Below are 19,723 nucleotides of genomic sequence, written 5' to 3'. Positions count from 1 at the left end.
CATCCTCAGCGAGCAGTTACTGCCCAAGAGAGAGCTGACAGTTTAAAGAGAAGCCTTTCAATGGTTTCGTTTTTCCCTGAAGCCCTAAATAGATCACACAGCAAAATCCTGAACTGACACTTCAGAGGTGCTACAGAGACCATTTTTTCCCTTTTATTTCTGACATTAATATTTTTAAAACAACATTAAACTAAGAAAATATTGAGTAGAGAATTTCAAAAGCATCAAATATCTTAGGAAGACAAGTCTCTAACTTCTCGTGCATCCTACCATTAATTTGATGCTAAACTGGCAAGAAGCTGAAAAGGTAAAGCTTTGCACCTGAATAGTTATTCCACAGAGATTGCAGCAGTCAGGCAAAACACATTTGGCTTTATTTGCATCTTCAAGCACGAAAGATTATGTGAAACTGATGCTGAAGATGCAAAGATTATACCTAGAGAATGTATAGGCAAGAATGCAAGTGATCAAGGAAAAGGTATCTCTAACAAGAACACAAACAGCAGGCCTCAAAAGGATGGGCAGGTATTGTTCTCTTTTGTATTTCTTTCCTAGGAAGTATAAATATTACATATATGTATATACATATATATCTCTCAAGATCTGGTACTACCTTTCTACCTCTATACAATCCGTGTCACTGACCTCTCACAAGCATTCCCGTGCCTTTGTTGTTTTGTATCCAGCAACACCATGTAATTCACTCACTTGCTGAAACTCGGTTTGACACCACAGGGTGCAAAATAACACAGACAATATTATCTGCGGGAGAAGAGAAGATTGTCTGACGCTGGGAATACTCCTGTGAACAGGAAAATCAGCTCTGCCCTTTCAAAAGTTAGATCAGCTCCTTGATTGATTGCCCTTCCCCTCTTTTTGTGGTCTTTTAAGAGTTCAAGAATTGGCCAGGAAATCAATATAACTCATGTAGAAGCGCCTCCAAAAGGAGAAAAAAAGAAATGTGGTTTAGTTTGGGAAGCTATTCACCAGTATCTGCTGGGTGCATCTTTGAAGTACTAGACATAATGCAGGAAGTTTTGCTGAAAACACACTCATTAAATTTTTTGGGTTAGGAAGGGAAGAAATAAGGTCATGTTCTGCAAATATCCTATAAAAAGAGAGAGAAAAGAGCCACTCAAGTGTTCTGACACTGCACTCTGACATATTTCAGTCATTTACAGGAAGCCCTCAGCAAAGAATGCAAACAGGAAAGTTCTTCCTCATGAATAAGCTTGCCTTTCAGCCAAAAAAGATCCCCAGCTGCCCCGTGTAAATTCTGCAAATGAAAAGGATTTCTGTTTCTAAACTCCCTGAAAGTCAAACCACTCTCACTATATACAAATCTCTAGATTGAATATATTTCCTTACAAATACACATAAGCAGCTTATGATAAAGTAAGTGGATGCATCTCGTACTTCTGGATTCCTTAGTGCTACGGAAGCTGCTCAGAAAGTTTACTCATCCCTGATCCACAAAATAGCCAAGTATATTTCCGCAGGAATTTGCAAAGTTACAAACAGAAACCAAAATCCCAAGCAAGTACTATCTGCACATCTGGGGACTTCAGGGCCAAGGTATTTTACTCAGGAGTTTTGGAGGTGAAATAAAAGGTGACACATTCACAAAACAAAGCACCTTGACAGCAAATGTAGCTGGGACAGATAAGAAGCATCACTTTCCAGGAAGAAATTTATTCAGCAGGAACTTACACCTTTACTGAAGCACAGAGATGCTGGACTAAATGACCATTTGTCCGACTGATTAGTAAATTTCCTTGGTTTGGGTTATAAAATGATATAACATATGTGACCAAAATACCACTTTATTAGGGAAACTTCTACCTTTTGAGTCTCTCCACGCTTGCACGATGGAAATGAAAATGTGAGTGATGTGCGGAGAACGGCAGAAATGATTGAGAATCTCCAAGTTTGCCTCATGAGGTACCTGCTGCTCCTCTGTTTTGCTGAACAGACACAGGGGGGAACCACCCTACAACACTCCAATGAAAGCCTGGCACCTAAAAGGCTGTATCACAGGTGTGCTTCCTGAGGAACCTGCTACCAGCTGTAAAAAGAGTGGGATAATTGTATCACCCAAGTACAGCAACAGCCAACATCTCTAACATTTCTGGCCGTGTCATCATATATATTACCAACATATTTCTGTACCAACAGTAATGAAAAGTGGTCACGACCCAAATATTCTACACATTTTTCAAATAAAATGAAAAAATGTGTTCCTCCCTCCACAGAGCATGCAATCTAAATTCCTGTCATCCTCGCTAGAGATTTTTTTTTATGCCTTGATAGGTTATAAACTGTTACAGATTAATTTTAAGTTAGAAGTGCATTGGAGAAGTCTAATATATCTAGCTCCTTCTAAATTGCTCTTTGTCAGATACGATGGCTTTCCACTGCCTCCTCCCACACACTTTCCATCTCTCCTGAAAATTGCCTCATCTTTGAATCATTACCGTGGTAATTACAACAAGAGAAATCAGTAGTAGAAGAAAAAAAAATCTTTGACAGAAAGAGCATTATCATGGGACAAAAATATCTTGCTATATCCAAAGATAACACAATGCTGCATTATTAATGCCCCTATCGATTATTGACTTCATGGTAAGGTAAATAACTAAATCTTTACACTTTACTTGTGGGTTTCCTTCCGGTTGACAGAAAATATAAACATGACTAAAAGCTGGAAAGGGCACAGTCATCCCAAAACACTTGGAAGGGGGAAATTTTTACTACACTTTATTTTTTAGTAAAACCAGAGGTGGACTAATATTCACCAAGGGTTCACCAGGGCGAGTCTTCCTGCTTTAAAGGGAGAGCATTGAAAGTATTTACCTGCTGGGTGTAAATTTGTTTGGATCTTTCAGAGTGGCTCAATATCCACATTGACAACCCCATTGTTCTGCAAATACAGAACACACAGATTAGCCTTCTTAGCCGGGTAAATGATCAATTCTACTTCCAAGAGTGGCCTTAGATTCTTAAAGGCAACGAAAGTACAAATCCTAACATAGGCCATTATAAAATAAATTCCTTAGAAGGAATGCTTCCTTTTAAGCTCATTTAAAACGAGACTGAAACGAATTCATACAGCTCACTGACTTTCTAGTGAGCTCACTGCCCCATGGCAGGATGAATCACCTCTCTGCTGTTCCTGACAGATGTTTGTCTAAATACTTGTTAAAAGTTGTATTGAAGAGGAGTCCACAACTTGCTTGGACAAACTACCTCAATTTTTCATTTACTGTTACATGGTTTTTCCCAACAGCTAACACAAATATCCTGTACTGGAACTCAAAATTCTTAATCCTGGACACAGAATCCTTTCTTCTGCTTGAACATTTTTAGTGTATCTGAAAATTTTAGGTTATTTCCCACCATGTAGGTGACAGAATCCTGGTTCTTTCCAATCTTTCCTCTTTACTCAAGGCCCTGAAAACATAGAAGATAAGATAAAGGGCTAAGAGAGATTCCCAAATCCCTTATTTACCGAGGAACACGTCCTACAATTTTGATGTTTTTAGTACAGGGGCCAAGGACTCACTGGGGGAAAGAGAGTGGCAGATCCCCAGCTCCGGAGTTAGATTTCCAAAAGCAGTGCCAAGGCCAGGATTTGTGGTTGGACTCAAGGATCTTAGAAGTCTTTTCCAACCTGAATGAACCTCAGCAGGGTCTGCAGAGATGCACATCACCTGGCTGTGTTGGGTCTAGCAGGGAGGCAGGTGGAGGTTCAGCTGTACCAGGGAGCAAAGCTCATTTGCAGTGAAAAATAAAAAAAAAAGGAACAGAAAATATAAGAACTGTCTGGATCAAAACCTGCTGTAGACAATTCTTATTATCAAATAGCCTTCACTACAATCTTTCCCCACTTTCTGTCGGAAAGGGAATGCTTAACCTACATCTTATGTAGGACGTGAGCAGACAAGAGCAAAGCTTGGGAATACAACAGACAGCCACAAAGAAAACCTCTTATATCACCTTCTGGTGAGAGCTCACCTTAAATGATACATTTTCAGACTTTTAAATTTTACTTGTAAATGTTGAGGATTAAATCCTGATTTCACTGGTTTCCCTGTGAGATTTTCACCAATACCTTAATAAGAGTCACATTTCATGCTGCAGGGATATGAATTACAGATGGAATTACACTTTTTAAATGGTATTTCTGACTGTTTCAGAAGATCTCCATATATATCACCCTGTCCTTGGAATACTATCTTGACAGTTTATACACAGAACACCCTCTGCAGCCGTTCAAAAACAACAGCTTTAAGCATCCAAATATTATTTTCAGTGAAAGCAACAGATCTGTTTTGTAACAGCACGCTTCAACAACACTCAGATGATTCAAGGAAAAACTAAATCCTCCATCTTAAATTTCTGTCATGCAATTGGTCTGAGATTAACAACTTCTATACCTTAGTCTTTCACTTTGTTATTAGTTTTCCAATATTTTTTTCCTCATCTAGATTACCCTCTATTATTTAGTTATAACTTCCTCCATAATTGCAATCAATGAATAGTAATCACTTAATAAACATATCCTGACAGGTCTATTTTTGCACTGGGAAAAGATTAATTTTCTTTATCACCACTCCAGTAAGCAATCTTTTTTTTCCTTGCCTGAAGTAGCAAAGTGAACTGCAGTTCTGCTCAGCTACGTACAGGCATCTGAGCAAGACCAGACACCCCTCCTTTCAATTTTATATTATTTGGATGTAGATTTACCAAAATCTGTGTTACTTGGAACATGTATTCACTTTTATTTGCATTCATTCTTATATGTAATAGTGCTGCACACAGGAAAAAGCTGCTTTGCACAAACAGTTTGTTAACACTGAGCTAACACTGCTGTGCTGGGAGGCTTTTCAGAGTGCTTTGCTTAAAACCAGGTGATGCTGAGAGAAACTGCACTTCTGCTAAAATTTTTGAGCTTAGATACTCAACATGGAAATGCCAAAGAGTGTGCATTCTGTCAAGTATCTGTTAAAGCCTAATTTGATATTAAATAGAATAACACATCCTGAGTGAACTTTGGATACCTGCAGGTTGCTATGATGATTTCTTTTCCACTGCCATGTAAATATAGCACATGAAACTGGTAAAGAAACCCAAACAAATGCATTTTGGTTTGTATGTAGAAACCTGCTTTTCTTTCTCACAGGTCAAATCTATTTGTTCTAAGTGGGCCTGGCCTAAAGTCACTGGAATCACAGCAAGTTTTTCTGCTGACTTCATTTCACACTAGGTGAAGCAAAAAGTGGAAATTCAGAGGAAATAACCTCTCCTACAGCATTCACATTTTTCTGCTTGAAGTCCATCTGGAGAAACTCTCAAATGTCCTGTGAGGTAAGCCTGGCCATTCAGTGCTCCTGAAGAACTAACATAAGTATTCAAAAACACAAACTGTGAACAAGGATGGGAGAGATTCACCCTCAGCTCCTTTACTGTCTTACTCTGGTCTGGCCTGGCTTTGACTTAGGACAAACAGACTGTGCAGTTTGCCAGGTACCTTCCAAAAAGGACTAAATCATAGCTTAAGATTAACAAAATGAAATAAAATAATTAAAAAAAAAATCAAGGTTTTAACACATCAAAAATGCATTCTTGAATATTATCTTTTTAGGGGAACCCTCCTCAGTGAGTAATCCTCACATTAAATGGTGTGCCAAACTTTCAGTTGAAAGTGAAACCCTAAGACAGAGCTTGAAATGAAAGTGAGTTTCTGTAAAATTTAAGTGCACTTCAGTTCTTCACACTACCATTTAAAACGTCTTGAGCAACTCATCCTTGTACCAGGGTATCGACTCACTCTAAGGACAAATTTTCCAGTGGTAACTTCTGGCATTTTTCATACCAATACTGACAAAAATTAGCTTTACCATCCTCATCCTCTGAACTCCCCCTGTGTGTCAGTCCCACGTAACACAAACCAGTGGGGTCATGCTGAGCTGACCCTCTGAACTGAATCCCATTCCTGCTCTGTGCTTTTGTAAATGGCCTCAGGATATGATCATATGAAAATTCTTACTCATACAGGCTTATCACAAGAATATATACCTGTCTACCAACAACAGACAATTTAGGATTGCACTAATCTGATACACCACAACTAGGAGGACATACCTAAATTCTTTGCACCAGTCTCATCCTTGCCACAGGCAGAACCACATTAAGCTTCAAGGATATCTTTCTAACACATACCAAACAAAAGAAGCTTATGCGTATTTTAATCACTTTAGAAGTATCACCCTTCCTCTGGAAAGAATTGATTACATATATCAGTAAAAGGGAAGATATTTAGTTCCAAGCTCTGAAAATTAGACTTAAAAATCTCACTTCAGGGTTCACCAGTTCAGCTTGCAATTTTCAGCATACTTTTGAGATCCTGGTAAAAGGCATCTTTTTGTCTGCACAGTAATGAAGACTTTACATACATTAATTACTTCTAAACATAGGCATATTACTAAGAGATTATAAAGCAAAACAAATTTTGCACAAAGCATGAACTTTTAAAATAAGCAACTATTACAGAATTTAATGAAAAAAAGATATATTAGGCATTTTGTAAAGAACTGAGAAGCACTTAATATGAAAACAAAATGCCTGGATTAATCTAGCAGAGGTGTGTTGATATAATGGAAGTCTGAAAGCAATTATGAAAGAACACTCTGCATCTGTGCTGGTCACAAAGTGTTCAGTCATAAAAGCTTTGATTTAAATCATATTAGCATAGTGTAGCAAAGCATGCAGCACCACAACATCAAAGGATATGCCCCGAAAAGATGTATCAATTGTTATTTTTTTTTCTCCAATAAGAGTATACTTTTAGTTTCCAACTCATGTGTTTATCAGAAATGATTTGTATATCCAGGGAGAAATCAGAGGGGAATGAAAAAGAAAAACAGCTTGAGGGATGCAAGAATCTCACCACACTTTTAAGCAAAGAAATAACAATTCACTTGTAATAAGACTGTCCCATTAAGGTCCCTGATTGCTATTAAAATCTCAATTGACCTGCTCTTTTCTTTGTTAAATTTACCACCTTAAGATAATAAAACCAGCATGACTTTGGATTAGGACTCAGTAGGTTTCTTTTAAGGTATACCTCGCAGTCCTCCAAAAATTTTTTGGAGAAAAGCACCCTTGCCTGAACCTCACATTGACTCAGCAGCTGGATACACTTGTTCCAGATAAATTTGCTCAGACTTTTCAGAGGGGATGTGATCACTGAGAATTTCCCATTTTTGACTTTGGCACAGAGAAAATAACAATTTTCCCCTTTGCTCTGGGTAACTTTTCAAAATAATCCAAATAGACTGCTGGACTGCTTGGAGAGACAAAATAAAGAACTTAATTTAGGAGCAATTAATTCCTCTTCAGAATAAATTTTCTAGCACAGTGGTTGAGAGGGTAGAAAATCACTGCCTTGTGTAAGTGTAACCCTTTTGAACTTCCCAGGTTGAGACATCACAGCTGAGGTGGAACCACGTTGGTCATGGCCCTCTGCACGATGCCAGTGCTGCCCTGAGCAGCAGGACATTAGGGAAGGGGACAGCAGGATGCTGCAGGGCCCACAGGGCCCTCCCACCCTGGCACTGTGTGTGTGCAAACACCATTCCCACTGTCACAGCACAGCAGAAATCCAGGTAGCTGTTTCTGTGCCACCAGGAACACTTAATCCTCCCCCACTTGACCCCTGCTCTGGGTGGGGATGGTGGGGACGTGTTTCAGGTGTGATGTATAACAGCAGGAGAGCACTGATGCATCAGACCAGGAAATTAAAAGAGGTGCCATTCACACAAAGGAATATTTAGTTAAGTTTGAAAATCTTGGCTTAGATGATACCGAGATGAACCATTTGTTACATCTTCACTTACTATTGTTCACTTGCTGTGGAATTTGTTGTTTGTTTGGGGTTTTTTTATCTCTACAAATCATTTTGTTACTGATTTTAAATGATTCCAAGAGCTCACCTGCATTTCACCCACCACACTCCGAGTCAGAGCCAAGCACTAGGGTCCTTAAGGGAACAGCCCATTACAACACACCACAGTAACTATGTCTCTACGATTTATGAAAAGAAAGCAATATGTGCCTGTTTCGGTGCCTGTCGTTTGCCTACCAATGGTGCAGTGCTCCCCATTCCAGCCCTCTCTGCATTCACACTTCCCATCTTTACAAGTTCCGTGCTCCGTGCAGCGGGGGTGACACACGCGCTGGTCGCAGGCCGCTCCCGTCCACCCTTCTTCGCAGCGACACGCTCCGCCCATGCACACCCCGTGGGTGCCACAGTCCACAGAACACACTTCTAGGAGAGAAAAGAAGGGATGATAAACTGATTTGCAGGGAAAAAAAACAACAAACCACGGAACAAAACCAACACCGACTGGAATTGCAGCGGGTACTTCGGTGGCAGCGGGGCGGGAGCGGCGGCCAAGTCGTGCAGGGAAGGGGAGCAGAAGGGACGTGCTGTGGCTGGAAACTAAGTGCTGTCAAAAGCTGGCCTGTTCATACTCTGAGGAAAACTGGCATTTAACTTTTGCTTTAAAACTAAATCGTATTTAAAAGTTGTTTAAAAAGATCTGCTGGACGGACTGCGCTAGAACTGCGTCCTCTACGCAGATAAAAACAAGTTTCAGAGGTAGTGTCCCCAACGCTGCCAGCAGCCAGAACGGGAGCAGGCAGCTCTGCTTTACTCACACACTGATACATTTCAGTGATAAACATTGCTTTTGCTAAGAATGACACTGAAAATCACTCATACAGCAGAGAATGGTGGCAGTTCAGGGTCACTTAGACTCTGGGAACGATGGGATCTCTCCACTTTCAAAGGAGAGATCTTGGATTCCTACTACACGGTCAGTTATATGGTGTCTCACTCCCAAAATTCTACTGCTCTCTGTCAGCTGAAGTTGTAGAAAAGCAGAGGGGTCTTTTGCCTCACATATCACCAAAGAAATGGAGAGTAAAACTCTCATTCACAAATTTTTCTGTCTGCTAATCCACGAAGCAGAAAACACACATCTTCATATTAATGTCACTGGTGGGGTGTTCTAAGTGATTAATCTTAGAAAATAACTGAATAAGTGTGAAAAATGCAAATATTATTTTGAGAGACTTGTTTTTGGCCTACAGCTCTATCTCAAGGTTCAACTTACAATATAAATGTAAAATTCCCAGTATTTTTCCCCCCCTCACAAATAGAACATTTGCTGTCTTGTCAAATCTGTGTTGTCCTCTTTTGCTCCTTCTGTTAGAATAATCATGTTTTACAACTGTAGCTTTGGTGAGGATGAAAGTTTTAGCTAACGCTTTTGTACCTGATTTTAAGTGTTACTTAACTTTTTTTTAATTTATTATAAAACCTTAATATTATATGAACTTGCATAATAAAATATAAATATATATAAAACTTAGTATTATAAAAACAATATTATAAAACCCTTATTTTTTAAAAAATATATTCTACATACAACTGAAGAGGAAAAAAATACCCTTTATTTGAAAAGATATCTTTCTGGTTTGTGATGTTTTTCATAAGTGAGTAGTATTTTGATGTGCAGTAAAGTAAACTCCCAAAATAGACCTAAGTGGAGTGTTCTCCATTCTTTAAATGTTATACCCAGTTATAAATTATGGATGTTTTTATTTTCATTTACAGATGTGAGGTACTTATGCAACTTTTTTTATTCAGACTCAGTGCTAGAATAAAACACAAACTCCTAACCTGCATCCACTTCACCCCCAGCTGACAGTCCCAAATAAAGAATTTCACGAAAAAAATATATCTCAGATGCATACACACTTCTCCCCAACAGAACTAAACAAGATCAAACACGTTCCAAAGACGTGTTTCTAAATTATTTGCATTTCAAACCCGCAGCAGATATCAATGTTTTAACAAAACAGGAGCAGTACTGCAACATGTTGCAAGACAATATTTTTCTTACCAACGGAGCAGTCGGGACCCATCCAGTTGGGATCACAGCTGCAGAGCCCTGTGTCTGACAGGTAGGTGCCGTGCCCACTGCACTGGTCTGGGCACTGGGCTCTGGGCAGCTCACAGTTCACTCCTCCCCATCCTGGGCTGCAGAGACATTCCCCGTTCACACACACGCCGTGGTTGGAGCACGTGGGATCCAAGCAATCCACTGCAGAAGAAAGCAAGAACAACGTGGGAAATGGTCAGTTCACACAGTGTGATGTTTGGAAAACGTGCAGGCAAAGTGCTCTGAGAGGTTTGTATCACCGTGACAAATAAAGGAGATTGAGGTGGTTCTTATTAACAACCTGGAGTGAGAATGGGGAAGCGAAGTAATTTATGTTTTAAATTAAATAAAACAAATAAACCAGGGTTTGACTGAACAATGACAGTTTACTGCAGCAATGCTGTGGTGAGGAAGTAAAAAGACTTCAAAATAGCATTTAAATATATATAACAACAGTTTCACATATTAGCCTGGAGACATTCTTCTGAAATACACTGAAGTTCCAATGACTCATGTACTGTACTTAAATTAAAAAGTAAGTTAATAAATTGCAGTTTTAAAGGATTTTTTCCTTTGGAGTATCTTCAGTACTGCTATTGTTACTATTAAAATGCTACAGCATTGTGAGAACAATTATGACAGCCACTTCAAGTACCTAGAAGTCAAAATACCAGTGGCTTTCAGCTTCATTTAGGCTTCTAATCATTCAGGTACTTCTGAATGTTTGATCCACGGTTCATTAATAGCTGAGCTGTGAAACTGAGAGCCCTACTTACTTCAAACCATATTCTAACCAGCAGCTTGTTCCTCTAAAAGAAATAAGAGCAGATACAAGCACACATTTCATATTTTCTCAATCCAGAAACAACAGAGTAAGAAAGTGAAAAGAGTTATGACAGAAAATGATGCAATGAAATTTCAGTTGCTATTTCAATCCGGACAAATAAAGGAATGTTATGAGCTGCCTTTCAAATAAACTTTATCAATAAACTTTATGAATTTCCAAATTTTTATCTTATATCATGAATTTGTATAAACACACTGTGCTGTACTGCAAACACCAACACAGAGGATTCACCAGCTGCCTTTTGCTGGGGAATTGAGGGCCAAGGTCAAATTCGTGCCTTAAATAACCTGAATTCATCTCATGACTGGTATATATTAGCTCACAACAACAGGGGCAAGAATGATTGGCATTCTCTCTCACTGTTCCAGGAAGATCTGAGTTTATAATGAAAGTGATTTATCTCTCATCTTTTCCAAATTGATCCTTCTAAATTAAGGCAGAGACATTTTCACTCTACCTGATGGGAACAATACTTGATCTTTCAAATCTCAGCTTTTCTATAAACACAGAGCCTTGTCAAATTATTTTATGTAGTTGCAGAACATTTAAAGTAAGTATATAGATTAGATACAAACAGAGGATTGAGGCAGGCACAGAGATGCAATAACATGAGTTATCAGAATAGTTTTGATTTTAATTCAGATTACAGTAGTACAGGAATAAATTACTGTAAAATTTCTTACAAGATTTTCATTTTAATGATGACACTGGCTATAGTTTTGGGGTTTTTTAAGGTTTAAAGCTTAGCTACTGAGACAAGAAAATATTCAAATGCAATTTCATATTTATAGGTAAACCAAGATTGTTTTGTGGTTCAGCTCTGACAAAAGTTGATAAATTAATAAATTGTTCTAAAATTATGCAGAATGCTTGTCCTGTACTGTTAGTCCTTCTTGGTGTTTAACAAAATTATAACCTATCCAAAGTTTAGAATACATCTTTCATACTATTTCTGTTGAACCCAATAGACTCAGAGCTGTGACAAAACAATTTGATTGAATAAAGAAGAGCATATAAACTTAGATCAATCTACTTTTAGGATGAAGGCTACTGCCCCCCCTACATTTAGACTATTAATTTTTTTTTTAGATTGTGATGTTTTAATGGAAAATTTAGAAGGGTGATTGTGTATAACATCATATGTGGCAGGACAGCTACTTTTAGGAGATAATGATAACTCATAATGTACTCTCCTTGTCAAGAATGTATCATCTTCTCAAATGAAAGCACTAATGAAAGGAATGGAGAGCATGTGAAAAACACCACCTTCTGCTACAGAAATTAACAGTCATTCCTCTATCCTGAATTACAGTGCTCATACAGCTGAGACTTACTTCCACAGAACAAGCCTATCAATGCCCCTCAGCCTTGTTTTACAGGATAATACACTAAAGACCTTTATCCTTTGTTCCAGACGAATATATTTTACAGTTGTTTTGTTCTATCATATGGGTAAGTAGCAGCTTTCAAAGTTAAAACTGAGGAGAGCTTTTACTTTGAGCTCCAATCTTGTTCTATTTTAATACCTGCTCTTAAGAGTTATCATCTCGGGCCAGATCCTCTGCTGTTAAAATTAGCATAATGTGATTACCTGCAATAGAACTGCACTGACTTATGCTGCAGAGGTGCTGGCCCTGAGCTGGAGGAGGGTTTACAATGGTATTTAAGAAGGATTTATAAACGGACTGTCTTTGGTGTTTCAACAAAGGAGAACGGGCAGGTACGTTAGACTTGCAACTCAGGGCCCCTTGGCAGCTCAGATCATTAGAGCTCATTTAGTACTGGGCCCTCTGTAGATTTGACAAAAAAGGTACTGAAAGCAATTTATATCCTTAAGGACAAAAAAGGAGGTCAAGGAGTTTTCCAAACAATATGTACCACGGAGTCCCCAAAGAGCCATGAATTACACTCACGAAGTTAAATGTCATTGAAAAATGACTCGACCACGAAAGCGACAAGAAAACCACCCTTAACTTAACCTAATTTGGTGATTTCACTTGTCTCCCCACAAAACCAGATTGAATGAAGCCTGGCAAATGCTCCACTTCATCTTGTGTGCAAATTTGTTAATAGAACAACAGTGTTTAGGCTGCAAAAATTGTGCATCGCAAATATTGATTTTGGTGCCACTTTCATTTCAGGTAAATTGTTTGAACAATATGACCATGACGAATATCAGAAATAAAAAGCTATTGGGAAGACAAAAATGCTGACCCACTTGTTCTAATTCAATATCCTAGTTGGAAAATGGCAAATGAATCAACCTTTGCCATTCCTTTTGGAAGTTCAGATCAATAGAGGAGATTTCATATATTATATTTAACTACACAGATATTATTAGTATCATTCTGCTATTAAAAGGGTAAATTTTTAATTCATGCAAAAACTTGAAATAAAACTAGGTGATTAATTGGAAAGACACCACATTACAGTATACCCTTTTTCCTATAGCACTTGGAATTAATGTAAGAAATATGTACAAAAGAAATGGAATTCTAGGGTAGAAACATGATGGCTGTTTTTTATTTATTTTCAAATTAATTTTTCGACTTATTTATTGCCCAATGATATATGCAAAAGGTTATTTCAACCTTTCTTGTCATGTTATTGACCCCTTCCAAGTTTGTAGCAAATACCTCCTGCCTTTGTAATCCATTTATCTTTTTAAGAAAAAACATCCTTCCAAGCACAGTGTTGATTAAATAATGTCTATCCTTTCATCTCAAATAGCAATTCACCTCCCAGAAAACTTAGTTGACTGACAATGTTTTGTAGTGGTCCCAGGTTTGGCTGGTGTTAACCCAACACCTTTGTTCTGTAAACTTTTCTGGTGCTGCAGATGTGTTTGTTTCTCTAGTTTCAAACATTCACCCCAAGATAAACTGAATTAAGCACTACAGGAGCCTATTTCTCTTACAGGAGTCTAAGGAATCCAAGGCATCTGGCCCAGATACACCACAGCCATTCCAGACAACTGAAAGGAGAGAGAGAATTCCATGGAAGTAGCTGGAAATTACCATCAGGGTGAGGGAGGAGCTGCTTGCAAGGTAAAATTTACAGAAGTAAGAAAGATCATTTCAGGCCATCTACCATAATCTGGCTAATAATACAAGCATTTTTATAACACAAAACGTGATTAAATGTATCAAGCTCAATGAGACCAAGCAAACAATTGCAGTTAGTACCTGAAAGAGAGCTTTTGCACTCCTGAGAATAGATTGGATGTTGTAGAGCAAGTTAAAGACAGTTTTTTCCATCTTCGATTTTGATGCAAATGATAGTTAAAGCAAGGCATTTTAGATAATTTTGGAATATCTCCTATAATCTTACACTCAGTGTGAACTGAGAAGTATCAGTTCTAAGCAGACAAAAAGGACATTACAGCATTTTCTGGATATAGTTTGAAATGTAAGCCATTAAAAAAATGGAAAAACTCTTGACAACAAGTGAGTTCTGGATTAAAGTTGTAATAACCAGTGTTGGGAACCTTCAGTGGAGGGAGGTGATAGGAATGAACTGAACAAGCAGTTGTAGTGTTGGCAGTCCCACTTGTGAGGATCTTTGTGGGTTTTTTTTCCCTTTAGCACAGTAAGTTCACTCAGACTAATGCAAGATTTTGTCCTAAAGGTGACAACTGTAGTCCAAAAAATAAACCCCTTAGTGGTTTAAGTCCCCATAGTTTTCTTCCCTTCATTTTCTGATGGGAGAAACAGCTCTTTATTATAGGGTAAGATAAAAATCAATACACGTGGTGGACAGCTCTGCAACCCATTCTGAATATTCCAGAGAGACTCCTTAGTCCTGAAAGCTTGTCATCCCAGTCCTATCACTTTAGTACTCAAGCTGCTTCTCCTTTTGGAGGATTAATGAACTCTGGAATGTCATCATAACGTAACATGAACTACTACTGCCCTGAGGATGTGCCAAGGAATGCTGAACTGCCTGTTAGCAACTGTCTGGGGAATTAAATTCCCTTTTAAAACCATACTAATATACTTCAAAAAGAAAATCAGTCCAATTTATGTTGTGCATTCTAACAGAAAACACTATGAATACAACCAGGATTGAGCTTAATCTATGATTGCATTTTGCAGGGTTATTTTGTTAAATTTGCTCATTCTACACACACAAGGAATTGGACACTTTAAACCTGGAAAGGTTTTCTGCATTTAAAAGACATTTTTTGTTCATGTGTACCTTTCTTAATCCTGTATGATTGCAGCTAACGGGAGTAATTTGCCCTACATTAACTCTCTAAGTCATACAGTTATCTAAGTCTTTCAAATTTGTTTCATGAGCTTCTGTCTTAATAGTGATTGATACGTGTGCTTTGCGTGAAGCTGAAGCTGTACAATTTTGTCTACCACTGCTCCTTTTTCCTCTGCATTTCACACCTAAATTGTTCAGTAAATACAATCCATAAAAAAAGATTTTTCTCTTCACTCTGAATAAAGGAATTATTCAGCTTTACTTGTGGTAGACACTCTTAATGCTGCAAAACAACATATGCAGGAGGCCAGAAGTTTCATCTGAACTTTGATAAATCAGTAAAATTGTGACTACCCTCTTTTACAATAATCTGCTACAGCAGTTTCATGCTCAGATTTTTACTCTGTTCTTTCTTTTCCCCCTACTCATTAAATAATTCCAAAACCCAGAAAACAAGCTTACAACACAGAAAATAAACATCCTTACCTTCCTCACAGTTTTCTCCTTTGTAGCCCACGGAGCAGACACAGTTCCCTTCGATGCAGGAACCATGACCTCCACAGGAGGGATCAATACACTGGCTGATGGGTACATCACATTCTGGACCTTTCCAGCCACTGTAGCATAAGCAGGTGCCTTTGGAGTATTGACCATTGCCACTGCACAGAACCGGGCAGGCAGCTGGAAAAGGGAACGAAAGGAAAACAGCATCCAGGGTCATGCACGCATTCCTGTAAAAGTGCACTAAAAACCCACTGCCAAATAGCTATAGATATACTCAAATATGTTAATTTACTGGGGAAAAAAAAATCTAAGACAATTTGCAGTAGTTCAGTTCTTCGTTTCCCAAAGAAATAATTTGATTACTATCTAATAAAGCACTCTTGGGTTGGGCATTCCAAGAATACAACTTCTATTCTTTATAAACTACTGATGGTATTTGGGATAACTAATGAGGCAGTGTGAACAGATTTGAGCCTGACATTACTCTGCTTTGTTCCTTTAGCTAAAATTCAATTTTCACAGCTAGCAAAACACAAAACATTCAGTCTCCACAACATTTTATTATATAGAATCTTTCTTCTTTCACAACATTTTTTAATCTAATGTCCCCATAGTTTTTTAGAGTCTTTGACTTTTAATGTAAGAATCTTGAACACAAGCTTTCAGCTACTAGAAACGCCTCTTGCCACCAATATCCCTGGTGAACCTGGTTTCCCCAAATCCCAGAGTGACAGCTTTTACCCTGTGTGTATTGGCAAGAAAGCACCATTATTAACCCCTATCCCTCACCCTTGTGTTATTAAGGGGGTAAGACACATTCTGAGCAAATAGTCATTAATGCAAATGAAGTGAAGCCTATGAATAATAAAGGTAGTTGGCAGGTCTTGAGTGCCAGGAATCAGATGTTGTACATATGCAGAGCAATGGAAAGAAACAAGTGGTTTATTAAAACCCAGCTGCATATAAATGTTTCACTAAGGCCTATTCACACTCCTTTATGCCCATGTCTCCCTTGTAAACATGGCAATCTGTGATCCTCTGGGCCTGTCAAAGACTGGACGTGGTCCCTACCCAGAGAAATGGAAAAAATAACAGAAGAATAACAGAAAATGGGAGGAATGAAGTGAATCTTGGAGAAAAGGTACAGTTTTGTGCTCTTCTCTCTGATGCAGTTTGATAAAGACAGAAAAGTGTTTCCCTGTCTTCTCACCCTTCAAAGTAATTAGAAACTAACACCTAGTTTTACAGTGCCAAAAATATACTCAAAAGCGACTATTAATCATTGAAAGGTCCTAATGCCTTCTTGGCTTCTATTATCCCTTTAACCTGGATGATCAAGAAGAACCCAAGTAATTGATTTCCTACAAAGAAATGTGTAATGGTCCAGTTATCCAACTTCTCCACTGTTCAGTCCTGCAACCCTTATTAATCTTAGCTGTCCCATTGATCTGCTGCAAAAACACATTTCAGGATAGATTTTTTCAGGAATTTTCTTATTTGAAATGGGAAAAAATTGATCGGACAAAAATAAATTCAGATTTCTAACCTGAAATGTTAGCTAAAATTTGGAGTGCTGAGAGTTATTTCAATTAAGACTACAGGTTGACAGGCCACATATCACACATATAATCTTTTTTAGCCTATTTTTTTCTACTGTAAAACAATGAAAAAATCAGTATGCTAGAGTTTGGGGGTTTTTGCTACTGTTCCTGTGTCTCAGAGCCATATTATCCATCCTTTGGTGGCAACAGGACTTCATTCTACTGCAGTCCTGGTGTTCTCTCTCACTGTGAGTCTTGTCCAGTTGCTTTCTTACTCACTCCAAAAATGCACACAGATTTGAATAAAATATAATTTCCAGCAGCAACATTTGGATTTCAGATGTGATGAATGTTCACTGAGTTCAGTGAAAAACATTTATGCTACAGTTCTACCGGGTTTACTTTTTTTGCAGCTGGTTTCAGAGTTAAGTTTACTGAACCAGTTGGATTGAAATACCACACAGACAAACATCCATTATGTCCATACTGCACTCCAGGACAGCCTGCTTTACATCTTTTTTGTATGGCATCATCAAACACCCTTCCATGATATTACCACATGCTGAACTAGTAGCAACCTGAATGCTGTGTGACTATTCCTTCTGCCTGCAGGTCTCACAGCTGGAGCCTGGCTCAGTTCCCCAGGGTTCACAGCCCTTCACTGCCCAGGTGTGCTGCTCCTCCTGCAAGTCACACAGGTGAGCCAGGAAGAAAGGGATCGACCTGGCACCACTTCCACTTTTCAAGCACAAAGACCTGGGGGCACAAACAATTCCTCTGTCCATAACTCTCTGTTTCACTGCTATTAAAAGGCTTGTTTGGGCTGACATTGACAGGTTTTCCCAAATCACTGTAAGAACAGCAGTCACTTCCTGCTCTCTTTATTTGCCTGAAAAGGCAGCCTGTCCTGAAGACCTGCAGTAATCATGAGTGGCTACTTCCTTGGTGTCATCTTGCACACCCTGACAGATTGTAGAGACCCTGGCCCTTTATTTGGGCCTCATTTTAACACAAAAATCTCCCTCTCTAGCACAAGGCAATGTGGTGGTTAACCCTGCAGTCCCTCTGTTCAAGTCCCCTGCAGAAGGAAGGAAGATTGTTATTCTCTGCAATGGTTCCAAGCCACTGCAGAGACTCAGAGCTGCCGTTATTGATGGTTGCTCAGTGTGGATTCTCCAACTGCACTGGGACACAGTTGCTTTTGCCCATCAAACTCCTCCCCATGCTGTGATAAAGCTGAATAGAAAGAAAATGTCCCAGGAAAGCTAAATGAATCCGTGGGCAGTAGACAGTTTCTTTGGACAAACCTCATCTGTTCAAGTAGTTATAAAGACAAAAAGTTAGAGTCAACTCACAAGCTGAATATAAGGTGAGGAATAGCTTTTTTTGTGTTGTTGTTTTACAGGTCAATATGTCACTCACCACCTGAAAGGACTTCTGTTCTGCAAACCTCTCCTGTGGAGTGGAGTGAAAACTCAAATAAAGACAATAATAACTCTATTTAAACAGCAAAGTTCCTTGTAAGAGGGACTGAGCAGAAATAACTCCATTCCTAAAATAAATAAAAAAAGATAACCAAAACAACAACAACAACAACAAAAAAAACCAACCCACCCCAAGCCACTTAGATGTGACCACCCTAGATCTAGAGTGGTCTAGACCTATAAATCTGTGCCTGGCATCTGCTGTAAGATCAATTCTCTGCTTGCTTTGCCCCTAAGTCTCATTAAGCAATGGGCAATTGCAGTCCAGCTAAAGGAGATGTATATCTGCTATTTGGAACTTTTCTATGGGAAGGCTGTTCTTAGCTCCTACTTTTGATCTACATTTGCAGGGTTCAACTTCTGGGACACCAGAGACTGGTACAGGAGAAGAAAGATTACTAAATAGTGCTGGGTCTTGAGCTAAAGGGCTCCCACAGTAGATTTTTAGTTTTCCCTCACTCTGCTATGGTGCTCCAGGAATTTAAGTAAAGCTGAAAGCCATGTCACAGCTTTTCATTCCTCTCTTCATGCTTTTACCAGGTCAGAGGTCTTGCTATGGTTCATAAATCTATTCAGTCCTTGTGAAGCTTGTCTATGAGTTGAACAGCAATCTGCCTTCAGTGGTTTGCCACTGCAATGTGCATTGCCACGATGTCACTGACACCAGAACTGACTCGGGACAAAAAAGAGAATCTGTCATTTAACCCTAGGGATGAAGTGAATACAGTTAAGATTAAGACACTTGCAACTTAAAGCTGCAGTTTAATCTACAACCCTCTGCTGGGGTTATTCTACAAACTATGTGACTGGAATATCACTTTGAGAGCAAGAAAATCGACAGAGAATCTGGGTCAGATTTTGGCATCTCCAAGACTGCCATGCCACTAGGACTGCAGAAAAACATGTAAGCAAGAATGCAAGCAAGTGTGGGTTATAAGAAGCTGGCTTGTCACTGCTGTAGTAAATGGTTCTTCCTTAATCTTTTTGGTATGGGTTTATAGGCTGTTCTGTGTGAGAAAGAGAGAGAATCAAGCTGCTTTTCCACAGAAAACTGGAGCAGGTAGCCAGAAAAAGGTTTGCTACGCCTATTTGCTAGACCATGTTGCTGCAGGATGAGATCCAAACCAA

General features: G+C 38.8%; 1 protein-coding gene across 1 annotated transcript in view; it reads right to left on the bottom strand.

The window, feature by feature from the left end:
• Positions 1–19,723, bottom strand: part of TENM2 (teneurin transmembrane protein 2) — a 489,523-nt gene that overhangs the window by 70,068 nt on the left and 399,732 nt on the right. Inside the window, 3 exon segments of the mRNA XM_029960226.1 lie at positions 8,144–8,329; positions 9,972–10,172; positions 15,553–15,747. Coding sequence (XP_029816086.1) covers positions 8,144–8,329; positions 9,972–10,172; positions 15,553–15,747 — 582 coding nt within the window.

This window comes from Manacus vitellinus, unplaced genomic scaffold, assembly GCF_001715985.3.
Source record: "Manacus vitellinus isolate BGI_N305 unplaced genomic scaffold, ASM171598v3 scaffold_25_pilon, whole genome shotgun sequence".
NCBI classification, from domain to species: Eukaryota; Metazoa; Chordata; class Aves; order Passeriformes; family Pipridae; genus Manacus; species Manacus vitellinus.
The sequence above is the reverse complement of the archived record's forward strand: the minus strand, read 5'-3'. Positions and strand labels throughout refer to the sequence as shown.